General features: G+C 43.8%; 2 protein-coding genes across 3 annotated transcripts in view; one reads left to right on the top strand and one right to left on the bottom strand.

Moving 5' to 3' along the window:
• Window positions 1-17436, bottom strand: part of LOC135200496 (afadin- and alpha-actinin-binding protein B-like) — a 137067-nt gene extending 119631 nt beyond the window's left edge. Inside the window, 1 exon segment of the mRNA XM_064229146.1 lies at window positions 17389-17436. Within this exon segment, the coding sequence (XP_064085216.1) occupies window positions 17389-17421 (33 nt within the window). The 5' untranslated portion in view covers window positions 17422-17436.
• Window positions 17437-17628: 192 nt separating this feature from the next.
• LOC135200800 (beta-1,3-galactosyltransferase 5-like) overlaps window positions 17629-23090 on the top strand; it is a 75285-nt gene continuing 69823 nt past the window's right edge. For both annotated transcript variants that reach the window (XM_064229453.1, XM_064229452.1), the window contains exon 1: window positions 17629-17929. The gene's annotated coding sequence lies outside the window, so the exon portion shown is untranslated. The remainder of the gene's footprint in view (window positions 17930-23090) is intronic.

A 23090-nucleotide genomic window follows, 5' to 3' on the forward strand; every position in this document is an offset into this window, starting at 1 on the left:
TCTCTCAGGAATAGCAGGAAATCAGCAATTTCCGCTAGAGAGGGTAAGTTGGGAGGAGGACAACTTCTTGGATCTACACCACCTTCTAAATACCTCCCACTTCGACTGGTATACTTTCTAGTGGAGGTTCTGCGTGCTCTCGCGATCGCGCTTGCCACTTCGCGAGCCTCTCGCTCTGACAAGTCTTTCGATAGTCGAAAGGCAGTCAGAGCGAGAGCGGGGAGGTTTTGATGGTACCTCTTGAAGTGTGGTTGTCTGAGAAGATCCGTCCTCTTGGTAGGGATCTTGGAAAGTCTACGATCCACTCTACCACCTCCGTGAACCATTCCTGGGCCGGCCAAAAGGGGGCTATTAACGTTCATCCTCGTCTCCTTTGACGCCACAAACTTTTTCATTACTAACCCCAGGATTTGAATGGGGGAAAAGCATAAACGTCTACTCGAGACCAATTTAGCAGGAAGGCGTCTACCATAAGTGCTCTTGGATCTTCCACGACCGAGCAAAACACTGGGAGCCTTTTTTTTGAAAATGAATGTTGCGAAGAGATCCACATGAGGAGTTCCCCACAGAGACCAGAGATCGAGACACACTTCCTCGTGTAGTGTCCATTCTGTATGAAGGACCTGGTTCCTCCTGCTGAGCCTGTCCGCCCTCACATTCCTTACTCCCTGTACGAACCTTGTCAGCAGGGAGATGTTCCTGTGAGACGTCCAAAGTAATAGATCTCTCGTGAGCTCGTAAAGGAACGAGGAGTGAGTCCCTCCCTGTTTCCGAATGTAGGCAAGTGCGGTGGTGTTGTCCACGTTTACTTGCACTACCTTGTTTGACACCAGAGGTTCTAGGCTCTTCAAGGCCAGCTGTACGGCGAAGAGCTCTTTGCAGTTTATGTGCCAAGACACCTGTGCTGGTTCCCAGGTGCCTGACACTTCCTCTGAGCCTAATGTCGCTCCCCAACCTCTCTCCGACGCGTCGGAGAACAACACTAGGTCTGGGTTCTGTGTTCTTAGAGAGATCCCTTTGTTCTCTTCCAGAGGGAGCAACCACCACTGTAGGTGTGACTTTATCTCCACTGGAATGGGAAAAACGTCCGACAGTTGTCCGGTTTTTCCAGCTCCAAGACCTCTTGAGGAAGAATTGAAGTGGACGTACATGCAGTCTTCCTAGAGGGACGAATTGTTGTAGCGAGGAAAGCGTCCCAGAAGGCTCAAACCATTCCCTCGCCGACGTTTGTTGCTTCTCTAAGAAGAGAGAGACTATCCGCAAACCTTTTGCGATTCTCTCTTGCGAAGGAAAAACTCGAAAACCCCGAGAATCCATCCGAATCCCCAGATAGACTAGGTCTTGTCTGGGGGTCAGCTGAGACTTCTCGAGGTTCACAAGCAATCCCAACGCTTTGATTAAATCGAGAGTTAACTTTAGGTCCTCCAAGCACTGTCTCTCCGATCTGGCCCTGATGAGCCAGTCGTCCAGATACATAGAGACATTCACTCCTTTGAGGTGAAGAAACCTCGCCACATTCTTCATCAGGCTTGTGAAGACCTGAGGAGCTGTGGACAGGCCGAAACACAAGGCTCTGAACTGAAAGATCCTTCCCCCCGTCATGAAACGGAGGTACTTCTTCGATGAAGGGTGGATCGGGACGTGAAAGTAGGCGTCCTGGAGATCTAAAGACACCATCCAATCTCCCTGACGTAATGACGCCATGACTGAAGCAGAAGTCTCCATGGAGAACTTCTCCTTCTGAACAAATTTGTTCAGAGAGCTGACGTCCAGTACTGGTCTCCAGCCTCCCGAGGCTTTCGCCACCAGAAAAAGGCGATTGTAAAAACCCCGGGGAGTGTTGATCCGTACAATTCTATCGCTCTCTTGTCCCACATTTGTTCCACCATCGATCGAAGAGTATCCCTCAGCACAGGATCCTTGTATTTGGCTGATAGTTCCCTTGGTATTGACGTTAAGGGAGGAGAGTTCAGGAAAGGGATACGATATCCCCTCCTTAAGATCGCCAAAGATGACGCGTCTGCATTTATCAGTGTCCAGGCTTCCACAAATCCCAGGAGCCTGGCACCTACTGGTGCTTGGAGGAGAGAATCTTCATTTTCCTTTCTTAAAGGGCCGAAAAGCAGATCTACCTCTCTTCTCTGGAGCCTTCCTCCTTGTGGAAGGTCTGGAGGTTGGACCACCTCGAAAGGGCTGCACCGTTGTACTGGGTCCTTTCTTGTCCGATGCAGCAACAGGTTTCTTCTTTCTTGCTGACTGCGTCAGCAGATCCTGCGTTGCCTTCTCAGTTAAAGAATGCGCAATGTCCTTTACTAACTGAGAAGGGAACAAAAAGTCAGATAGAGGCGCATATAGAAGTGCTGCTCTCTGAGCATGTGAGACTGCCTTAGTTAAGAAGGCGCCATATACAGTCCTTTTCTTTAAAAGACCTGCCCCAAACAAAGAGGTTATTTCAAAAGATCCATCCTGTACCGCCTTGTCAATACAAGACAATATGCATAACAGGGCTTCAGGTTCGATTCCTTCCGAATCATGTGCTTTCTTGGACATCACCCCAAGGGACCAATCTAAGAAGTTAAAAACTTCCAATACACGAAAGAGTCCCTTGAGGAGATGATCCAGTTCCGAAATTCCCCATGTAATCCGTGCAGAATTGAGACTTGGACGCCTTGAAGCGTCAACCAAAGTCGAAAAATCTGTTTCGGTTGTAGAAGGGAGAGCAATACCCATATTCTCTCCCGTCTGATACCAAATGCCTCTTTTCCCAGCCAATCTTGCTGGAGGCATACAGAAGACTGTCCTTACTAAGTCTTTCTTAGACTTCATCCATGAGTCTAAGGAATGTAAAGCTCTTTTCATCGATATGGTGGGTTTCATTTTGAGAAAAGACGAAGGCTTCTTCGTCTTAGCACTGGAAAAGAGCGAGCGCGGAGAAGGAGGAGCGGCAGGAGTCAACTCGTCTCCGTACTCCTCCAGAAGTAGGGTAGTCAACACCTTATAGTTAGAGAGACCTTCTCTTCCACTATATTCGTCATCCGAGTTTTCCTCTAACTCGGGATCTACATGCTTCTCCGCTCTCCTTTCCGAACGTTCCTCTTCTTGAGGAGACAAACTCCTAATAGGAGAGGGGCTAAGGGAATGATACTCCTTCCTCTTTCCCGCTCTAATAGTCTTTGAAGGCGTCATAGGCTTCGGCTTCTCTAGAATTTTAGAAGACGCTTCCCGCTTACATGACGCTTCCCGTTCGCCAAGCGTCATGGATGACGTCTTTTGCTGACGTCTCGATGACGCTTCGCGCTTGGAAGACGCTCCGCTCTCCAAAGGCGTCCTACTTGGCGTCATAATATTGGACGGAGCGTCATGTCTATGTTCCTTTTCCAATGACGCTTCGCGTCTAAAAGACGTCTTACGTCTCTCTGGCGTTACGAAACTCTCGTAAGCACCTGTTCTCGCTCTCGAACTAGACGCTTCTGTAAGACGTTTAGCCGTTTCCCGTCTGTATGACGCTTCTCGTTGAACAGGTGAGAGAGGACGAGACTTCTTAATTGGAAGCGTCACGTCCTTCCGACGTGGCGCTAAAACTCCCACTAGAGATGACAGCTGCTCTTGAACTGCCATGATGATCTTTCTTGACGCTTCTCCCACGTCCAGTGCATGACGTCTTTCGTCATCACTCGGGGGAGAAGAAGGAAAGGGTACTTCCGCGTACACTTCAGGTGACGCTGACGCCCCCTTCGCTTTCTTGCTAGATGACGGAGCGTCATCTGAGAAACGCTCTTGGACTAGAATCTATGTCAGGCTTCATATGACGCTTCAGCGGTCTTGACAAGTTCGATTCCTTCCACCCTCGTTTAGGTGAGGGAGAGGGGGAGGACGAGAAACACTCGCGAATGACGCTTTTTCTAAAGCGCCCTTGAGCTGTCTGCCACGAAGCAGAGCTAGCTGAAGGGACGTCTGACCGTTGGGGATCCCCCACAACCTCCTTAAGGCTTTCGACTTTCCTTCTCCTCTGGGCTTGTGAGCTTGGAAGAGGTCTAGGCCTGGGAGCGTCGCAGGGACGATCAAACGCCCCCTCCACAACACTGGGAGAACTCACTTCACTGTAATGCTCACTTTCACTAGCCTTACCTTTGAAGTCAGCCATCTTGGACTTCATGTCTCTAATTGTAGCTTTCAGATTGGCGATTTCCGATGCCGAATCCGAAAAAGCACTCTGAGAATGAGATACATAGGGAGAATCTACATCAGTAGGATTAGAATTATCAGTGAAAGGCTCAATAGGCCTTGAACTCACACCTTTCAATCGTCTAATTCTATCCCTCTCTAACTTCTTCAAATAAGAAGTCAAAGTCTTCCACTCTTCTGCATTCAATCCCTCGCATTCCTTACAAGTATTAATAGCAGAACACTGAAACCCCCTACATTTACGGCATACAGTGTGAGGATCAACCGAAGCTTTCGGTATCCTCACCCTGCAGCCTACATTCACACACATTCTCACACTCACATTAGAATCAGACATACTGAGAAAAATCCAAAAGAGTTATTCCAAAAACAGTCCACAGTAGCGAATGCCAAAACACGATCCAAATACGTCACCAAAAAGCCGAAAAACGTTGATCAAAGGTTTGAAAAATGAATCTAAGTCAGGAGGTAATAACAACAATGTTGATACCACCGGCGACAGAGAAAATATGATAGAAAACGGGGATGGTTCCTAGTCCTGCCGCCCAGGGCAGGCCGGTAGATCACCTGACCTACCTGTAGCGAGTGGCGCGAAATTTGAATTTCTGTCGGGGACGACGGAGTCTTAGCTATGTATATATCTGACAGGTAAGTTGATTGTATGAAAATGCAATTTTGGACAAATTGTCATTTGTTCCGACACGGCATACAAACCTTCGGTCCTTTTACAATAGGAAGACTCACTTCTTGGTGGGAGGAATCTGAGTCTTTTGTGAACAGACTGGTGTTCGCCCAACCTTGGAATGCCTCCCTGGTCGTAAGAGCGAGGGAGGGATCCAAGCCTCTGTCCGATTGATCGGGGTGTGCACCGCAGGATCAATGGTCAGACCTCTGGACCAAGTACTAAGAGAGAGGCAAGCGTACCTCTTCGTACCAGCAAACAAGAACAAGTTCCTATTTGCAAGAGGCAACATAAAGTTATGGTTTGTCTCTTGTTGGCATCCACTTCCCCCCCCCTTGTAGGAGGAAGTGGTGGATATTCGCTCCCATCCCTAGTGAAAGGGATAGGATGGGGCTCTGTCGAGTAGCTCACCGCATCTCGTCTTATCCAGCAAGGTGATGACCGTATCCTCTACCACAGGTAGAGGGGGAGAAAAAGATAGGAAGAGAAGCCAGTCACTCTCTCATTCACTTATCTATTCTTACAGTCACACCAGGACTCGATGCTGTTCAGCCTGCTAGGGTCTGGGTTAGCTACACAACGTGTTGAGCAGCCACCACGGGTCCCAAGGAAAACGATCCAAGGACCTGTGTGCAATATCCAAAAGGTAGAAGGAGGTGCCAGTGGTCTGGTTGTACCAGACCCCTGCCTTCAGTACCTGCGCCACGGAGAAGTTCTTGTGTAACTCGAGGGAGTGTACTTCTAGGTCATCTTGGTGCTGACGAAGAGTCTTCAACACTCAGCCTGGGATGTCGAGTTTCTTCAGAAACGGATTTCGGTAAATACAAAAGCTGATTTGGTGTTGTCATGACAATACCAAGTATCTAAAATCGAAACTGATAACTGCTGGGAGGTTGCAGGCAACCCCGAGTTGCAGTTCAATTAAGATACAATTCGTCTCGGTCACAAACCGTAGAGTTAACTACGGTATGCGCCTACCCCCCGGACAATTCAACTGTTAAAAGAATCATGTCGCGAGGGTAATATACGTAGTATATTTGTAGGTTCTGTACAACGACCTCCATCCTAAATTCTTTTCCCCTCGAGGAATGAGAATAAGGATTGGAGATCGACCGCCTTCGTTCTCTAGTCAAGAGAGTGAAGGAGAAGTCTTTCCCAAAGGAAAGCTTCAATGGTGAACAGAATACCGAAGACGATAGTTCAAGCCAAACTGGAAGTTCCCGTCCATTCTTCTCTATTCCAGGTTAATCGCCTACTGTGAGATACTCTTCTTTCAGCAGCAGTCTTCTTCCAAATGCTAGAAATTACAGGAATTAGAGCATAAGCGAGGTTCCCGATATCGTGTAACAATTATCGGGGATTCTCGCTCACTTTGGACCGTGGTCTCGCCTAAGTGTTTGGAGATCGTAAAAAACTCGAACACTCTGAGTGCGCTAGAAATTCCGTAGAATTCTAAGCACTCTGCGAAACCCCCACCGAATTCGTCAAACGATATCGGCTGGTGGTCCTCTCGATTCCCGTAGAAATCGAGAAAGGGGCAGGATCCCTCCTCAACGACCGGGGCTTACGTCAGGTAGGACCCGAAGGTCCCCCCGGTAGCGCAGCCCCTAACTTGGGATCTTACAGAGAAATCTCTGTAGGATCCCTCCCCTTTCCCTCGTAGCCGTAAGGAGAGAGGGAATGGGGGAGGAATTGGATACTGGCTCGCCTTCCCAGCGGAACTAGCAGTTGGAGAAGAAAAGGAGCCTGGGAAAACGTATCGTCAGGAGAAAACGTTTTCCCGAGGAGGGTTACGAACTCATACTAGGTAAGGGTCTGCTGCCACTGTGAACGTCGTCTGGGTGGGGCTGATCGACACCTGACAGGAGAGAGCCGATACCGTCGCCGACTCATTCCAGTCCTCGTCGAGGTCGAAACCTCTCAGGAGGACCGAAGGGGTATTCAAATATGGTGTCCGAAGACACGTAGAAACGCCTCTGTCGCAGTAGAGGAGGTGAAGTAGCTTGTTCAACCGGCCAGAACTGAGAGAGCCTTCTTGTCCGGAGACGAGAGACTACCTGGTTCAACACAGTCGGCAAGCTCCGATCGCGGCAGACCCACCGTCGATTTGGGTTCCCTCTCGGGCCCCAAAACAACTTGAGCCGAGACGTGGCTCTGCTGGTGGGAGCGGCGATCCTTCCCCGAGGTCGTTGTGCTGACGAATCAGCGCCATAACCTCGGCAAAGTTCCTCTGGATCTCGGAAGTCACAGCATCTTGCAGAGTAGGACCGTTAAGCCTTCGAACAAGAGCATATTCCGAGAACCTTCCTCCTAAGAAGGGGGAACAGCGACAGCCCTCTCGGTCTTCTCCATCCACTTGCGCATACGTCCTGGCCGGTCCAAGAACCGTGCCTGGCACGTAGGGCGTCGTGGTGGGATCATGAGGGGCGCACCCCTCACGATCACTCCTCAATACCTCTCTCCTCCCGGTGTAACCCGAGGAGGTTGAAGGTACGGGAGAGGCAGACCTGACGCTCCCTCCTCGCTCGCTGGCTTGGAGGGCTGCAGGCGATTGTCAACCCGCGGTGGCGATCGAGCTGCAGGCCTGGTCGAACCGTCTCGCTGTGGAGAACTGCTGGACTGAGCACAGCGGCCCCGATCTCGAGTGTCAGAAGAGCTGGTGCTGGTTGCTGTACCCGATCGCTCTCTGTGAGAGCGACAGTCAGGCGACCTGCAGGCTCCACTGTCACAGTGAGACCGGTGCTTGTCCTCACAGCACGTCACATCGCTGGTCCAGCCGTGGCTGGCACCGGCGAACGGGGGGACCTCTTCCCAGCCTCAGCCCCGTGGCCGGTCCGTGTGGGACCGTCACGTCATCCCGGGTAGCCAGCTGGTCGCCGCGAGAGCGAGAGCTGGTCTGGTGAGAGTCGCGTGAGCGGCTGTCACCAGTCTTCCGCTCCGTGCCGTGAACCTGACGCTGAGCGGGCTCAGAGGTCTGGTTCCTGGCTGCACGGTCGCTGGGAGGCGACCGTACACTCGGTACCTCCCGCGAACGAGAGGCCGAGACGGACCCTGATGCAGTGGCAGAACCACTGACACCAGGCGAGGAAGTACCGGTCTTAGCCGGTACCCCTCTGGTCCCCGTAGTCTTCTTCCTTGCGGAAGAAGAGACGGGCCCCGCTCCCGAAGGAGCAGGAGGACCAGCGGAAGGAACCCTCCCGTCCCACGAGGTGAGACGGGTCCCGAGAAGCTCCCGAGGGAGACTTCTTAGGAGGGAGGAGGCAACCTTCTTCTTCCTTGGCTGTGAAGGCCCTTAAGAAGTCGAAGGGGAAGAGGCGGCAGCCACGACGATGAAGAAGAATGAAGACGACGACGACGACCTTCCTCCTCTTCTTCGTCAGCTTCCTCAGGACAGACGTAAGATCTGCCATCCAGGGCGGAGCCGGGGCTGCTGTAGCCGAAGCTACAGGGCCCGGACGCACCTGTACAGACAGACCAAAGTCTGGGGTAGTACCACCATGAACAGGGACGACGTCAGCAGGTATGGGCATCTCAGGAACAGCAGGCACAGCCAGCACAGCATCGGCAGGGACAGCCAGCGCAGCAACGGCAGGGACAGCCAGCGCAGCAACTGCATGGACAGTCAGTACAGAATCGGCAGGTACGGCAGGCAGCACGGAAACACACAGGAGGTGGAGCAGCAGCCAGGCAACATCCTGGTACTGGCGGCAGGTCCAGGGGCGAGCTCTAGGGCAGCGGAAGTGTGGTCGCGGCAGCGCGGCAACCACGAGCGGCGGCGGCACGCCCCCCTCTCGGTACGGCGAACGGCACTTCACAGCGGCTGTAGGCAAGACTGTTACCACGTGAGGCGAGTACACCAGGTGAGGAGGGACGTCGTCACCTGGAGTCGATATCGTTGTCGTGGTCACCACTCCATGGGTGACCGCAGCAGGCCCAGACATAGAACCGCCGCCCCTGGACACTAGGCATGCCCTGCAAATCGAAGGACGCCCATACCTCACCAAGGTCCACCCTCGTGGCAATAGCACCTGCGGAAATAACAGTAGTAGTGATTAGTGGGGGGGAAGTCCCCTCGCGCGGGGGGGTGAGCCCCACACCGAACGAGCAGAAGACCCGAATACAACTGTACATCGGGCACCGAGCGCCCTCCCCCGCGCTCGACGGATCGGGCGAGGAGAAGAACCCAGATAACCTCCCCCCCGAAGGGGAAGGGCCATCTGTGGGAGCTTAGCGGGGGGGGAGGGATTCTCGTTCCCAACCCCGCACAGCACCCATGTACCCAACAATAATAATAAGAGCCCGAGAGCAATCGTGCCCTCGGCACCGAATGCAAGGGCAAGAGGATCAATTCCCTGACTGAGCGGAACTTGAACCAAAATAAATATTGATGCAATCAATAATAAAAGGAATAACATGAAAAAGAATCTTGCATTACGATTCACTTCACAATGAATAAGGGCTCGGAGCGAGCGCATTTGCGCCCTCGGTACCGAGCGCAAGGGTAAAAGGATCCATTCCCGATTATGAACGGAAACCTTGATCCATAATGAATTGATGCAATCAAAATATATATGAAAAATGAAAAAGAATACTGCGCTTGCGATTTCATTCATACAAAAATAAAAAGGGGAAGGATCAATTCCCGGGAAATAGCGGAATCATTGATCCAAGTAAATAATGCAATCTCAATAAAATATGAAAATGAAAAAGAACTGCACTTGCGATTTCACTTCATTCAAATAAAAAGGGGAAAAGATCAATTTCCGGGTAAGAGCGGAAACTGATCCAAAATGAGTATTGCTACAATCAAAATAAAAATATGAAAATGAAAAAGAATACTGTACTTGCGATTCCACTTCCATACAGAATAAGTTTCGTGCCGAGCGCATTCGCTCGGCAACGAGCATACAGGTCAAAAAAATATAAATGAAAAGGGCACTTACTTACGATTTTCATCTACACATTTTCAACCAAAATATAAGCTCGGAGCGAGCGCTCTCCCGCCCTCGGCACCGAGCATACACAATACGAGGATCATTTCTGGGAAAATGAATTCCCGCACTTACACCCTTCAGTCCCGGCACTCGGGTAATCGGAGGGCGTGGAGAAACCAAGATCCTTTAATTCACGATTGAATTCAATGGAAATAAATATGAAATGATTGTACTTACAATTCAGTTTCACTAGATAAATAGAAAAAGAAAAACACAACCATGCGAAAGCAACGACGATGAAGCGGGCAGAGAGCGATGATACACGTCTACACGCCAGCAGGCCGAAAGCAAAAGTGATTTGTTTACCTCCCAGTTGCGCGCGCGCGCCTGTCGGACAAGCAGTTAACTACCGAACCCCTTGTTCGAAAGCTTACGACCTATCCAGCTGCCGCTAGTACCTTCCTATTGTAAAAGGACCGAAGGTTTGTATGCCGTGTCGGAACAATGTTTATTTTCATTCAAGTCTATTATTAACCAATTACTTAAATGTTATGAAGCGCACTCTTCTTCTCCTCCCCAACAACTGCCATGTTTACCTGGCTACAAGAGTATACACCATCGTTGTTTAAGACTGTTGTGAAGAAAGTGTTCCGGTGTCTATGGGTAAGAGTGGAGTGCGGATTTAGCACAGGAAATGGGAAGTTTGTTTACACAAGTGACTCCGCAAACATCGAGATGGCGTCAATCTTCTATATGCTAGTTGTTTTAAATAAAAATTTTGGAAGCGTCATGGAGGTAAGTTTGCACTGCGCATGGCTAGACTTTCATTACCTTCTGTTTAATCGGAAATTATGGCCCTAATTTCTCACTTGGGAGAAAACACTTACTTTGAGAGGAAAGTAGAGGTTGGCTTGTGACCGACTTCAAACTTAGCTTACTGGCAGTGCTAAAGTTATTTTTTGGGAAAGGGCCCACGTAGCTACGTTTTACCCTATGGGGAGTAATATATTATAAGCTGGTAGAAAATGACAAACATTAAAGGAACTATTACACATTCTGCTCATTAACCCCATTCCAGTATTTCAGACTACTAGGGGGAAACACCACAGTGGATCCATCGTCATTGCGTGGATCAGCCTTATCCACTCGATATTTAATTGGTGAAACAAGAATACAATTACATCTTTAAGCATACCACTCAAAAGATTGACGTTTCGTCAACATAATGTGATATATGAAAGCACCATATGAACTAAAATAGGCATGTGAGGTCTTCGTAAAATATGTTTTCAAGGCAGCTTTTAAATCCAGTATGGCGTCCACCGACCGAGGTGCCGTTCGTAACCGCAAAGGATCCAACATCTTTCCCAGCCTTCTCAGCACTTATTTGAACAATGTTAGCGTAATATTTAACATTTATTGATCTTACTCAAGATTGCAGTTGTAATCAGCACAACAAAACGACATTTGGTTGCCTATATTAGTAAAAGTATGAAACTTTTAATTCCCGGGGTCATGGTTTGAACTGAAATTAATTCCTACCTTGTAATCGGTGGTTTTATCCTTACTGCCATCACAACTGAAACTCCACAGTGCTTATTTGATTGTAATTATACACATTTTGGTCTTAATTCACTCCAAATTGCACTTGAGCTACGTTGCGGTTCCTGATTCCTAAGCGCTCACTCCACAAACACAGTTGCGGGCAGCACACGACTACAAGGTTTATGAGGTGCAAAGCTTTATTCTCTTTAAAGTTTATTTTACTCATTATTTAATTTAACTTTACTTCGTTACTTCAAAATGTTTATTTAATTCATGTCTATTATCCCTTTTTTTGCAACCAAATTAATCCTAATAAATTACAGATATCTCTAAAGTAGATACGAGCAGACGACGGCAAAATGACAGTTCATCGTTGCCAATTTAGTGGAGCTTCACACATATGCTGACACATTTACAAACTGTTTCCATGAATTCTAGTTGTCATAGTAATGCAATAATAATAAAATTGCTCTAATATGTATATACACTACAAATAGATACACTAATTTCACTTATTTCCCCGGTTTTGTGTGGAAGTCTTATACCCAGTTTGGAGGGGAAACACATACCAATTGGCAACACTGAAAAACAATAGAAGAGCGCGAACAATGTCGCAGGTACTGATCACAGCAAAACTGTTGATATTTGAGTTCGGAATCTATTTACTTTTTGAGCAACGAATATTTTCAAATTAATAATTATGAATATGTAAAAAATTTATGCAATTCATGACCTTATACTGCCACTTAACTATTTATTTCAATAATTATCTAGTGCACGCTTTTTCTTCTTCTTCTACCAAAAAATCGTAGTTTCCTTGGATCTGCCCGGTTGGTGTCACTGTTGACGATTGTTGCGAAGAAAGTGTCCCAGTGTCTATGGGTACAAGTGGTGTGCGGATTTAGCACATGGAATGGAAAGTTTATTGACACAAGCGACTCCACAAACATCGAGATGGCATCAATCTTCTTAATTGTTGGTGTTATAAGTAAAAGTTTCGAAAGCGTCATGGAGGTATGTTTGCAATGCGCATGGCTAGACTTTCATTAACCACTGTTTAATCTTAAAATATGACCTTAATTTCTAACTTTGGAGAAAATACTTACTTCGAAAGGATAGTAGAGGTCTCGAGCTGTTGCTCTCACCACTGACGACTCGTGACTGGTGCCCATCTCAGGTGTCAGGAAGTGTTAAAGTACTTTTTTTTTTTTCTTTTTTTTTTTTGGAGGGTGGATCCACACGCTGTGAAAACTGGCTCAGCTAGTCCAGTTGGTTGTTTCCCCTTTATGACCAAGTGGCGACATAGGGTAAACAACTGCGTGGACTGGCCAACTCACCGACTACCACGGCTAGGCCACCCTCCGAAAAAGTACTTTTAACACGTCCTGACACCGGAGATGGTCATCAATCATGAGTTGTTGGTGGTGGTAACAGGAGCTCAAGACTTCTACTCTCCTTTTGAAGTAAGTATTTTCTCCAAACTTAGAAATTAGGCCATATTTTAAGATTTAAACGGAGGGTAATGAAAAGGGTGGCCAACACAGTGCCCACAACCTCAAAACGCTTTCGAAGTTTTTACTTACAACTCCAAATATTTTGAAGATTGACGCCATCTCGATGTCTGCAGAGTCACTTGTGACAACAAACTTCCCATTTCCTGTGCTAAATCCGCACACCACTTGTACCCATAGACGCTGGGGCACTTTCATCACAACAATCGTAACCCCGACCTCTTACCAGCACTTATTCGTACTTATTCAAGGGGACTACGGCATTCTTTGCGGCATTTTGCGCTCTTCAATTGTTTATCAGTGTTGTCAATTGGTATGTGTTTACCCTCCAAACTGGGTATAAGACTTACACAAAACTGGGGAAATAAGTGAAATTAGCATATCTATTTGTACTATATATACATATTACAGCAATTTTATCATTACTACATTACTATGACAACTAGAATTCATGGAAACAGTTTGTAAATGCATTGGCGTATGTGTGAAGCTCCACTAGATTGGCAACGATGAGTCTTTTTGCTGTTGTCTGCTCGTACTTCAGAAATATTTGTAATTTTTCAGGGTTAATTTGGCTGCAAAAAAGGGATAATAATAGACAAGAATTAAATAAACATTTTGAAGTAAAGTTAAACCAAATAATGAGTAAAGTAAACAATTAAGGGAATAAAGCTTTGCCCCTCATAAACATGTAGTCGCCTGCTGCTCGTAACTGTTTGCCGAGTGAGCGCTTAGGAACCAGGTACAGCAACGTGGTTCAAGTGCAATGTGGAGGGGATTAAGACCAAAATGTGTATAATTACAATCAAATAAGCACTGTGGAGTTTCAGTTGTGATGGCAGTAAGGATAAAACTACCAATTACAAGGTAAAAATGAATTCAGTTCAAACCATGACCCCGGGAATAAAATGTTTCATACTTTCACTAATATAGGCAACAAAATGTTGTTTTATTGTGCTGATTACAACTGCAATCGTGAGTAAGATCAATAAACATTACATATATCCGCTAACATTGTTCAAATGAGTGCTGGGAAGGCTGGGAAAGATGGTGGATTATCCGTGGTTAGACCGGCCAGCCACACGATTGCCGCATATTGAATTTCAAAACTGCCTTGAAAACATATTTTACGAAGAGCTCATATGCTTATTTTAGTTCGTATGGGGCTTTCATATATCACATTATGTTGACGAAACTTCAATCTTTTGAATGGTATGCTTAGAGTTGCAATTGTATTCTTGTTTCACCAATTAAATATCGAGTGAATAAGGCCTGGACAGCGCGATGACGATGGATCGTCCGCGGTTGTTTACCCTAGCAGCCATCTCTCTCAGAACGAAGCTGCTTCCCAAAATCGAGCTAGAATTATGCCATTATTTCGTAATTTACCTAGGAGAAAACACTGACCTCGGCCGATGGCTGCTATGTCGCTGCTCGGTTACTTACCCTATAGACTACCAGTATTTTGTGATGGCATTTTGGACGACTGGAGTTGGTGCAATGGGTTCATTTACGATTTTCAAAGTCCCTATCAACACAATTTTCCACTAGGATCTCCTATGAGTTAACCTTAGATTTCCTACGCCTGTAGATTAAAGGGATATGCAACGTCGCCAGCATCAATAATGGTCCCAAATGCATAAGAGAGAGAGATCCTGATGAAAGCAGTCAGAGAAATGGAATGCCTTACGAAAGAAATAATTTCTTAAGTGTAGTTTTAACAGTACTTATTACAGATGCTGAACAAATTCAGCCACTATGATGGGGCATACTTACGTTCTCTTCTCATATTTTTCTTAAAATTCACAAAGATACTGCAACGCGTAACCACTTTACCAAGGCAGATGCCGCAGCAGCTCAGATATTTTTGTTTACGTTTTATCGCAACATCAGTGTTACCACAATTACAGTTTTCTTGCCATGGACAGTATTACCATAACTTCTTGGAATGAAATTGCATGTCGTGATTTTTTTCTTTTATACCGAACATACAAGCTACTTTAGAAAGCGAATTAGCCATTTTCAATCATAAAATCTACTAAACATTTTATTTTCTATGTGTTTTGTGTGAACAAATGGATAAGAAACCAGAAAGAACAGAAGAGGGAAAAACGAACCCAATTAGGACTACTACAAGACCTAAGAAGGTCTACTCGTTAGGAAGAGTCAATTTATTATAAGTCAGTTTCACTTTATTAATTTAATTTCCCATGTTTATTTCTAGGGTTAAAAATACATTATAGTAACCTCATTTAAATAAATAGTTAATTGGTGATCAAGAATGGTTTCTTATAATCGGTCAAATGGCGATTAAACATAAAACTAGCTTGTTAAGGTACAACTGAAGGCCGGCAAGAGGGCCACCATGCATAAATCGTTTCACCTAACTGGCACTTATAAGAAAACAAAATATCTAACTGAAAAAGTGGTCACATGCGCAGTCTACCATCTCTCATGATTTATACACACGATAAAAAAAATATTATAACGACGGAGTAAGTCTAACATCTATGACTGCAATTAACTTAACTCAGTTTGGATAAAATATGTAGGTTGTATCGCACTTATTTTTCCACGAAAAAAAAAAAAAAAACATTCTATAACGAGGGTGCAAGTGTAACAACTGAGAATTTGCAATTAAAATCATATGGATAAAATATGGAGGCTGTATCGTACTTATCTTTCAATGGAAAAAACAAACTGTTATAAGTAGGTTATGGGAGGCTACTGAAAAAATAGGACTGCTGTAGAAGTGGGTAAGAGGCAGCGTGTATTTTGCCTCGATGAGGTTTAATATCTTATAGATGGAGAGATGAGATTGGTGTTGCTTTGAAATGGTAACGAGATATTAAGAAAAAAAATAAGAGTGAATAAGAGAACGTTGAAAGGGATTGTGAACTACAGTCCGATCGTCCAGGGAATTTGGGAAGAATAAGAACCATAGAGCAATAAATGTTAAGCATGCTTGAAGAAAAAACGGAATAACTGTTTCGCAAAGGAGTTATACACACACACACACAACACACACACACACACACACACACACACACACACACACACACACACATATATATAATATATATATATATATATATATATATATATATATATATATGTAATGAGGAATAAGATGAACCTCACAGAACAGAAGCCAGACTGAAAAGGGGTGTATTTGGAAGCCAAATGTAGAATTTATGGATTACTGAGCTAATATTCCGTTATGAAAGAAAGAAAGAAAAAAACAGTGAATGTTGAATACAAACGAAAGAAAAAAGTTGCAGTTATTAAGAGAAGTGTTCGCCCAACATACGTGAGTGAGAAATAATTAAAAGGTGACAACGGAAGACCAACATTTTGAAAGAGTAGTAAGTATAAAGTGCGTTAGTGTGGAGGAGAAAAAAAAAAAAGCCTAAAAGTGCTGGATACATTGAGTGGAAGAGGGACGGGAATGGAAAGGCCTCATTATTCACGAGTGGTAAGTGTGTATATGTGGAGACTAATACGGTGGAAATTTTCTGCATATGGAGTTCATCCTTGATTCAGCAATGTAAGTAAGAATAAGGTAGCGAGTTCTGTTTTGCTTGTTCTTATTATGAGCCATCCTCTATTTCTGAACAAGGGATATCGTGTGTATGTGTGTTCGTTTGTCTGTATGGTGTTTTAAGTTGCATGGAACCAGTGGTTATTCAGCAACGGGACCAACGGCTTTACGTGACCCGAACCACGTCCAGTGTGTGTGTGAGAGAGAGAGAGAGAGAGAGAGAGAGAAAAACCATTTTTTTTCTAGATGCCCAGCCTATCTGTAAGGTGACCACAACCAAAGTCTTAAGCAATATTTTTACCTTTTTTACAAAATGACCAAGAAATTTGTGTGGGCAAAAAGTGTCCAGCTGAACAGCAAAAGGGACAGAACGATGCTTGGTGTTTCCTGTATAACGAAAGCCAGTCACGCACCTAGTGGCACTGGCTCCCGCTTGATGAACGATGTTCTGTTTGCGAAACGACGTAAAAATATCAGCATTCTACAAAAGGCCAATTCACTAACACCCAGCTGATACTTGTGGCTAGATTGTGTTGGTGTGTAAGAACCACATACGAATACATTTTTTTTTTTTTAGTGCGTATACTATCAAATGGAGAGGAAGGCTGAGGACATTATCAGCACGTCAGTACTACAAGGAGCGAATAATTGTTCTATCTCGTTGTCTTGTGTGTAACATATTTCGTTCAGAAATATGTACAATGAATCATAAAAATGTATTTTTTTTGGACGGAATGAAGATGAGATTTTTAAAAAAACAATCAGCATCCGGTATTGGATGATTATTATTCAAATGTGCATTCTTACGGAAAAAACCGAAAAAATAATATTTTGACATAGCATGCTTTCATAATACAGAAGGTCCATATATAAAAATATATAAAAAACAGAGGGAAGAAGCGTAATTATCAAATGAAGAGAAATCAACAGACTTACAAGGACGCAAATAAGCAGCAACATGAGTCAGAAAGAACAAAGTTATGTCGTCACCTTTAAAACTTGAAGCAGAGACGATAACAACATCCCCTGAAGACGGCTCCACAATTTAGTAAAACCCGACATAAAAATAAATGAGGAGAAATGAACAAGCGTACCCAATTCTTCTCTTCTACTATCTACAAAATATTTCCTTATCGTTATCTCGAAGATAAGTTCAGACCAGCTAATTTCCCACTTCTGACAGCTTATCTACCGGAGGTCGAGGTGATAAGGAGCAGAGGTTTCGAAACTGTAGGAGGAGCAGTTCACTCCTTAACTGACAAGTGATGAGGAGGTCGTGAGACGCACTCCTCAAAGGTTGTTCTTGTTGTCCACAAACGACCGATGAATTTCTAGTGATTTGAGGTGAAAGACATTTACTAATGATGATAGTAATTCTAGAGCCGTCGTAACAGAAGAAGGAATGAAGTAACTCAGGAGGTGAATTACGCTAAATAATTATACATGGAGCACTTTCTTCCGCGACAAGGCTAAGGCAACCTTACTAAGGATATATTCACGCCATGAAGAATCATTCGTTGAGTAATTTCAAGTAAGGAACTTATAAAATATGCTTAGTTTCAGCAACTCTTAATTATTTGTATGGGACCCAACTTCAATGACGCGATCAGCTTATTTAAAGTGCATCCGTCATTCAAGGCTAATGTCAAGATTATCACTTTATAATGAAGCCATAACAAAGGCAGAGGCATATTTTTCTTGGGATGACAATGATTGCTTATAGGGTCCATGACGTCTTAACTTGAATGATCACTGACGTCGATTAGGATGACGAAGCTTAGAAATCTTTGGATTTTTAGGACAGTAAAGAGAAAAGTTGCAAAGTGCAGGTGTCCACAAATAGCAACTGGTATTCTACAGACACCATAGACCACAGGTGTGTCGGTAAGCTAAGAAATTTGGATATAGGAAAGGTTTGTTAATTTGATTTGAGACTTCGGAAAAGTAGTGTGAGTTTGAATTTTGCCATGAAATGTGAAAAGTTTCAAAACCAATACAGGATGACATACGAATATGGTGAGGAAGTTCACAATTATATTTGATAATTCTATACCATACTACACACGTGCTCCAAGCAGAGCCACTTACCAGTTGAGTTTAGGGGTTAGAGACAGAAGATCAATTTACTTAAAATAGTGAATCTCTGAGGGCATCGTCCTTGAAGCCAAGCGGTCTATAATGGAAATATTAAGTGTACATGTTTTCGAGTCTTGTAATCTAATATTTTATTGATATTGTTTTCCTACTGATGAAGGTCACTGAATAATTTTGAAAAATCACAAACTATCACCTTAACTCGTTAAAGTGATAGTTTGTTCGTCAACCAAAATTATTTAGGTAAAATAGAGTCAAGTCACTAGCTGTTCAATCTTGGCCCATCAGGTGATCGAGTAGTTATCACGCCTGACTCAAGAATGATATAGAATGTTCCAAATTACGAGCGATTATATGAAGTAAATACACTACAACACACATGTTCACTACAAATTTGATTTCTCTAATACTTAATATTAAACATGCGTGTTCCATCTATTTATCTATACACGAGAACCGGATTACAATTATTCCAAGGTTTACTCGGTACCAAAAGAGTTTAGGTAAACCAATCAAATATGACTTGGTTCCAGTTGTTGAGAGGTTCTACCCCTAAATGTACAACGCCAGAGAAAACAGAAACAATGCTCATTTTAATATTCTTACTTCATCTGCTGACTCTAGGATGAATTCCCTTTGCATAACGTTTCCACAATATTAATATATCCCTCCCCCCGAAAAAAAAAACTACATACACTCTACGTTATTCATCACTTTCTGAGATGCACTCTCTCACTTTCCGTATCATAGAGGCACTTCCTTTCCGATAGCTATTTCACTCGATTCATCCGCACTTTCTAGTATGCCTCTTCTTCTCTTAGTCCCCGTCCACACGGCCGAGCTTTGCTCGATGTGACGTCAGAAGCGGAGAAACTGCAGTAAAGTCCTGACTTTTCCCGCTGTTTCTCCGCTTCTGACGTCACATCGGACAAAGTTCGTCGACCAAAGCTCGACCATGTGGACGGGGCCTTAAAGGCTACAAACTGTTCACTCTCCTCACCAAACTATCATCCTACGTTCTTTCCCCCCCACAACCGATTCATGTCAAAACACTAACCCATCCATTCACGAAAGTTAACCATTTCCTCCTCACTTTTACATACCTCCGTACTCCTCTCTCTCTCTCTCTCCTCTCTCTCTCTCTCTCTCTCTCTCTCAGTTCATACTCGTGCGATGTTGCATAAACTTAACAAACAATAATTTCATCCATGCAGCTGCAACATTTCTTCTTTCATTTGTATCCAGCGTCCCCGCTATACGGGAGACGCGAGGTAACTACTCGTCGTAGATAAGGCTATCTAAGATAACCCAACAGTCAACCACAAAGGTCAGTTACCTTGGCCAAATAAGCAGACCACATCCGAAAGGAGGATATTTCATACACAAAGGCAAACGTTAAGTAACATCTGTTGTAATTGTATGCATAGGGGTTATCTGGGAGAGCGAATAACAATGGAATGACATACTTATCTTGATAGTCTCCCGAGGTTGGTACCGCATTGGACGGCTGTTAAAAAGGAAAAAAAATTTGGAAAAAAGTGTACGGTTTACGAAATAGGAATCAATATTCAAGTGAGAATTACACCCAATGCATTATCAATGTATTCAAAACGTGGACACTGTGACATGCGATACAGTTATAAATAAATAATGTGGAAAAAATGCGTGACCTAGCAATATATAAATGTAAAATAATTGCCTCGAGATAATAGAGTCAGAATTTCTCCCCCTTACTGATACTATTTGTGGGCGTATGGCTTTGTCTTGGTTATCTTTTCCCGTCACATCCACCGGCACCGCACCAGGGAGGCCGATGCACTGAACAGATCTCTTATGCCTTACGAGACAGAGTAGTCTCAGGAGGCCAAGGCTACGGTGACGTCAGAGTAGTCTCAGGAGGGCTTAGGTGACGTCACAGAGTAGTCTCAGGAGGCTAGGATGACGTCAGATTAGTCTCAGGAGGCTAGGGTGACGTCACAGTAGTCTCAGGAGGCTAATGCAACGTGTGCTAATATATCTATACTCTGTTTTTTTCCATCTGTCCATCCACCTGTGGTGTTTACGTATGGCAACACTGCGTCCCGGGCTTTAGATAGTTCTGCTGTGTAAGTTTTAGGTAAATAAAAGGATATCTGGGTCTACATTTGCAACTGAAAAGTGTTTTAATAATTTACTGTATGCGAAGTACACGGTTAATATTCGAAATAGGATATTATTATTGTTGAATGTAAGCTGAATGTAACTATCTAAAGCCCGGGACGCAGTGTTACCATACGCAAACACCACAGGCGGGTGGACAGATGGAAAAAAAACTGAGTAGAGGAATGGATACCGATAAGAATAGAAAGACTGGACACACTGCCACTGCGACAGAATAGTTTTTCCAGCCCAACCCAGAGGATTTGTGACTTTCTTTTTATGTCACTGGTGTAATATCAGCTTACTACGTTTCAGATGTTGATATCTAGAAAGAGATGGGTATTTTATCTTTTGTGAGCCACTATTTGGAAGGCTTGATAGTGATAGAAACCATAAAGGGTCTTGGAAAGGTTTCTTCATCAACAGAGCGAAACCAGAATCTGATACTTCTTTTGATTTCATCAGCCAGCAAAATGAATTGGATGCATCAACCGCGTTTCATTTCCGTTATTTCTTAATCATACAATTATTTTATTATTATTATTATTATTATTATTATTATTATTATTATTATTATTATTATTATTCAGAATATGAAAACCTATTCATATGGAACAAGCCCAAAGGAGCCACTGACTTTATTAAGAATTAAAGAGACAAAGAGAAATCCAGAAAGAAACGATCCCACATAAAAAAAAAAAATTAATAAATAAATAAAAATCGCCACAAATTGCTCAACCATTCAAAACACGAGTTAGTGTCCAGGTTTCACAATGCAACGGGGAAATGAGTAAAAAGAAAAAAAGAAAGAATAAAAAATTGCCTTGTGCAGAGAAAAGATAAATACCCGGAAGTGTACAGTCAAGATGTTCGAAACGCATCTGAAAAGTGACCAGTCTTCTACCAGGATAAATATTTCATTTCAAGGTTTCATTTTGCCTGTTATGAATATGTTTGCGCACCGGTTGTTGTTACACAAATATTACTTCATATTTCGTATACACTACAATTTATTACGTCGGTCTAATTCTGTACTACTGCAGGAAGCCAGGTAATTACAATTCAAGGTTTGATTGTCACAACTGTAATGTACGACGACCCCCAGTTTTTCAGGAGGGTGTATTTTAGGATTTAAAGGTCGTCTTATACGCGGAAATATACGTACGGTACGTTTGTTCTAATTCCGCTGTTTTTCATACTCTTTCTTCAATTTGTTATAAATATCCTGGAGATTTACGTAACAGGTCAGTTTCTCCTTGACAAAGTTAGGTCTTGCTGTTGGGTAGTCAGTGTCGTAGGTTCTCCTTCTGAGGCTGGCATGAGAGAGAGAGAGACCTTACAGACCTTACATCTTGTTAGGGTTGCCCCAGGTCCCTCAGTGTGAGGCACCTCTAATGTCTACCAGAGAGATGCTAGTATATCTTCCGGTATATTTTGCATCTTCCAATCTTGGATGGTCTGGGCATCTTCCAATCTTGGATGGTCTGGGATGCAGCTTAGATATTTGTCGAGCTTATTCTTAAACACATCTACGCTCACTCCTGATATATTCCTCAGATGAGCTGGCAACGCATTGAATAGACGCTGCATTATCGATGCTGGTGCGTAGTGGATTAATGTCCTGTGTGCTTTCCTTATTTTTCCTGGTATAGTTTTGGGCACTATTAATCTACCTCTGCTTGCTCTTTCTGAAATGTTTAGCTCTATGATGTTTTCGGCTATTCCTTCTATCTGTTTCCATGCCTGAATTATCATGTAGCGTTCTCTTCTCCTTTCTAGACTATATAACTTTAAGGATTGTAGTCTTTCCCAGTAGTCAATCTCCTTAACTTCTTCTATTCTAGCTGTAAAGAACCACTGTACACTCTCTATTTGTGCAATATCCTTTTGAAAGTGTGGCTACCATATCATATTGCAATATTCAAGTGGATACGAACATACGTTTTATAAAGCATAATCATGTGTTCAGCTTTTCTTGTTTTGAAGTGCCGTAACAACATTCCCATTTTTGCTTTACATTTTGCCAAAAGAATTGCTATTTGATCATTGCATAACATGTTCCTATTCATCATCACACCAAGGTCTTTAACTGCTTCCTTATTTGTGATTGTCTTATTATTAGGTCCCCTATATGCATATAGCTTTCCTTCTCTGTCTCCATAATTTATTGATTCAAATTTATCAGAGTTAAATACCATCCTATTTACCTCTGCCCAATTATATACTTTGTTAAGGTCTCTTTGTAGCGCGTTCCTATCTTCATCAAAAGCACTACCGAGTCCTTAACATTACTGTCTATGTCTGCAACCATAATAACAAACAGTAATGCAGCTAACACCGTACCTTGGGCACAACCGGATATTACCTTAGCTTCAACCAATTTCTCATCGTTTGCAATAACTATCTGTTTTCTGTTGTGTAAAAATTCTTTTAACCATCTTCCTACTTTATCCACTATA

The sequence above is a fragment of the Macrobrachium nipponense genome, chromosome 27 (assembly GCF_015104395.2).
Source record: "Macrobrachium nipponense isolate FS-2020 chromosome 27, ASM1510439v2, whole genome shotgun sequence".
NCBI classification, from domain to species: Eukaryota; Metazoa; Arthropoda; class Malacostraca; order Decapoda; family Palaemonidae; genus Macrobrachium; species Macrobrachium nipponense.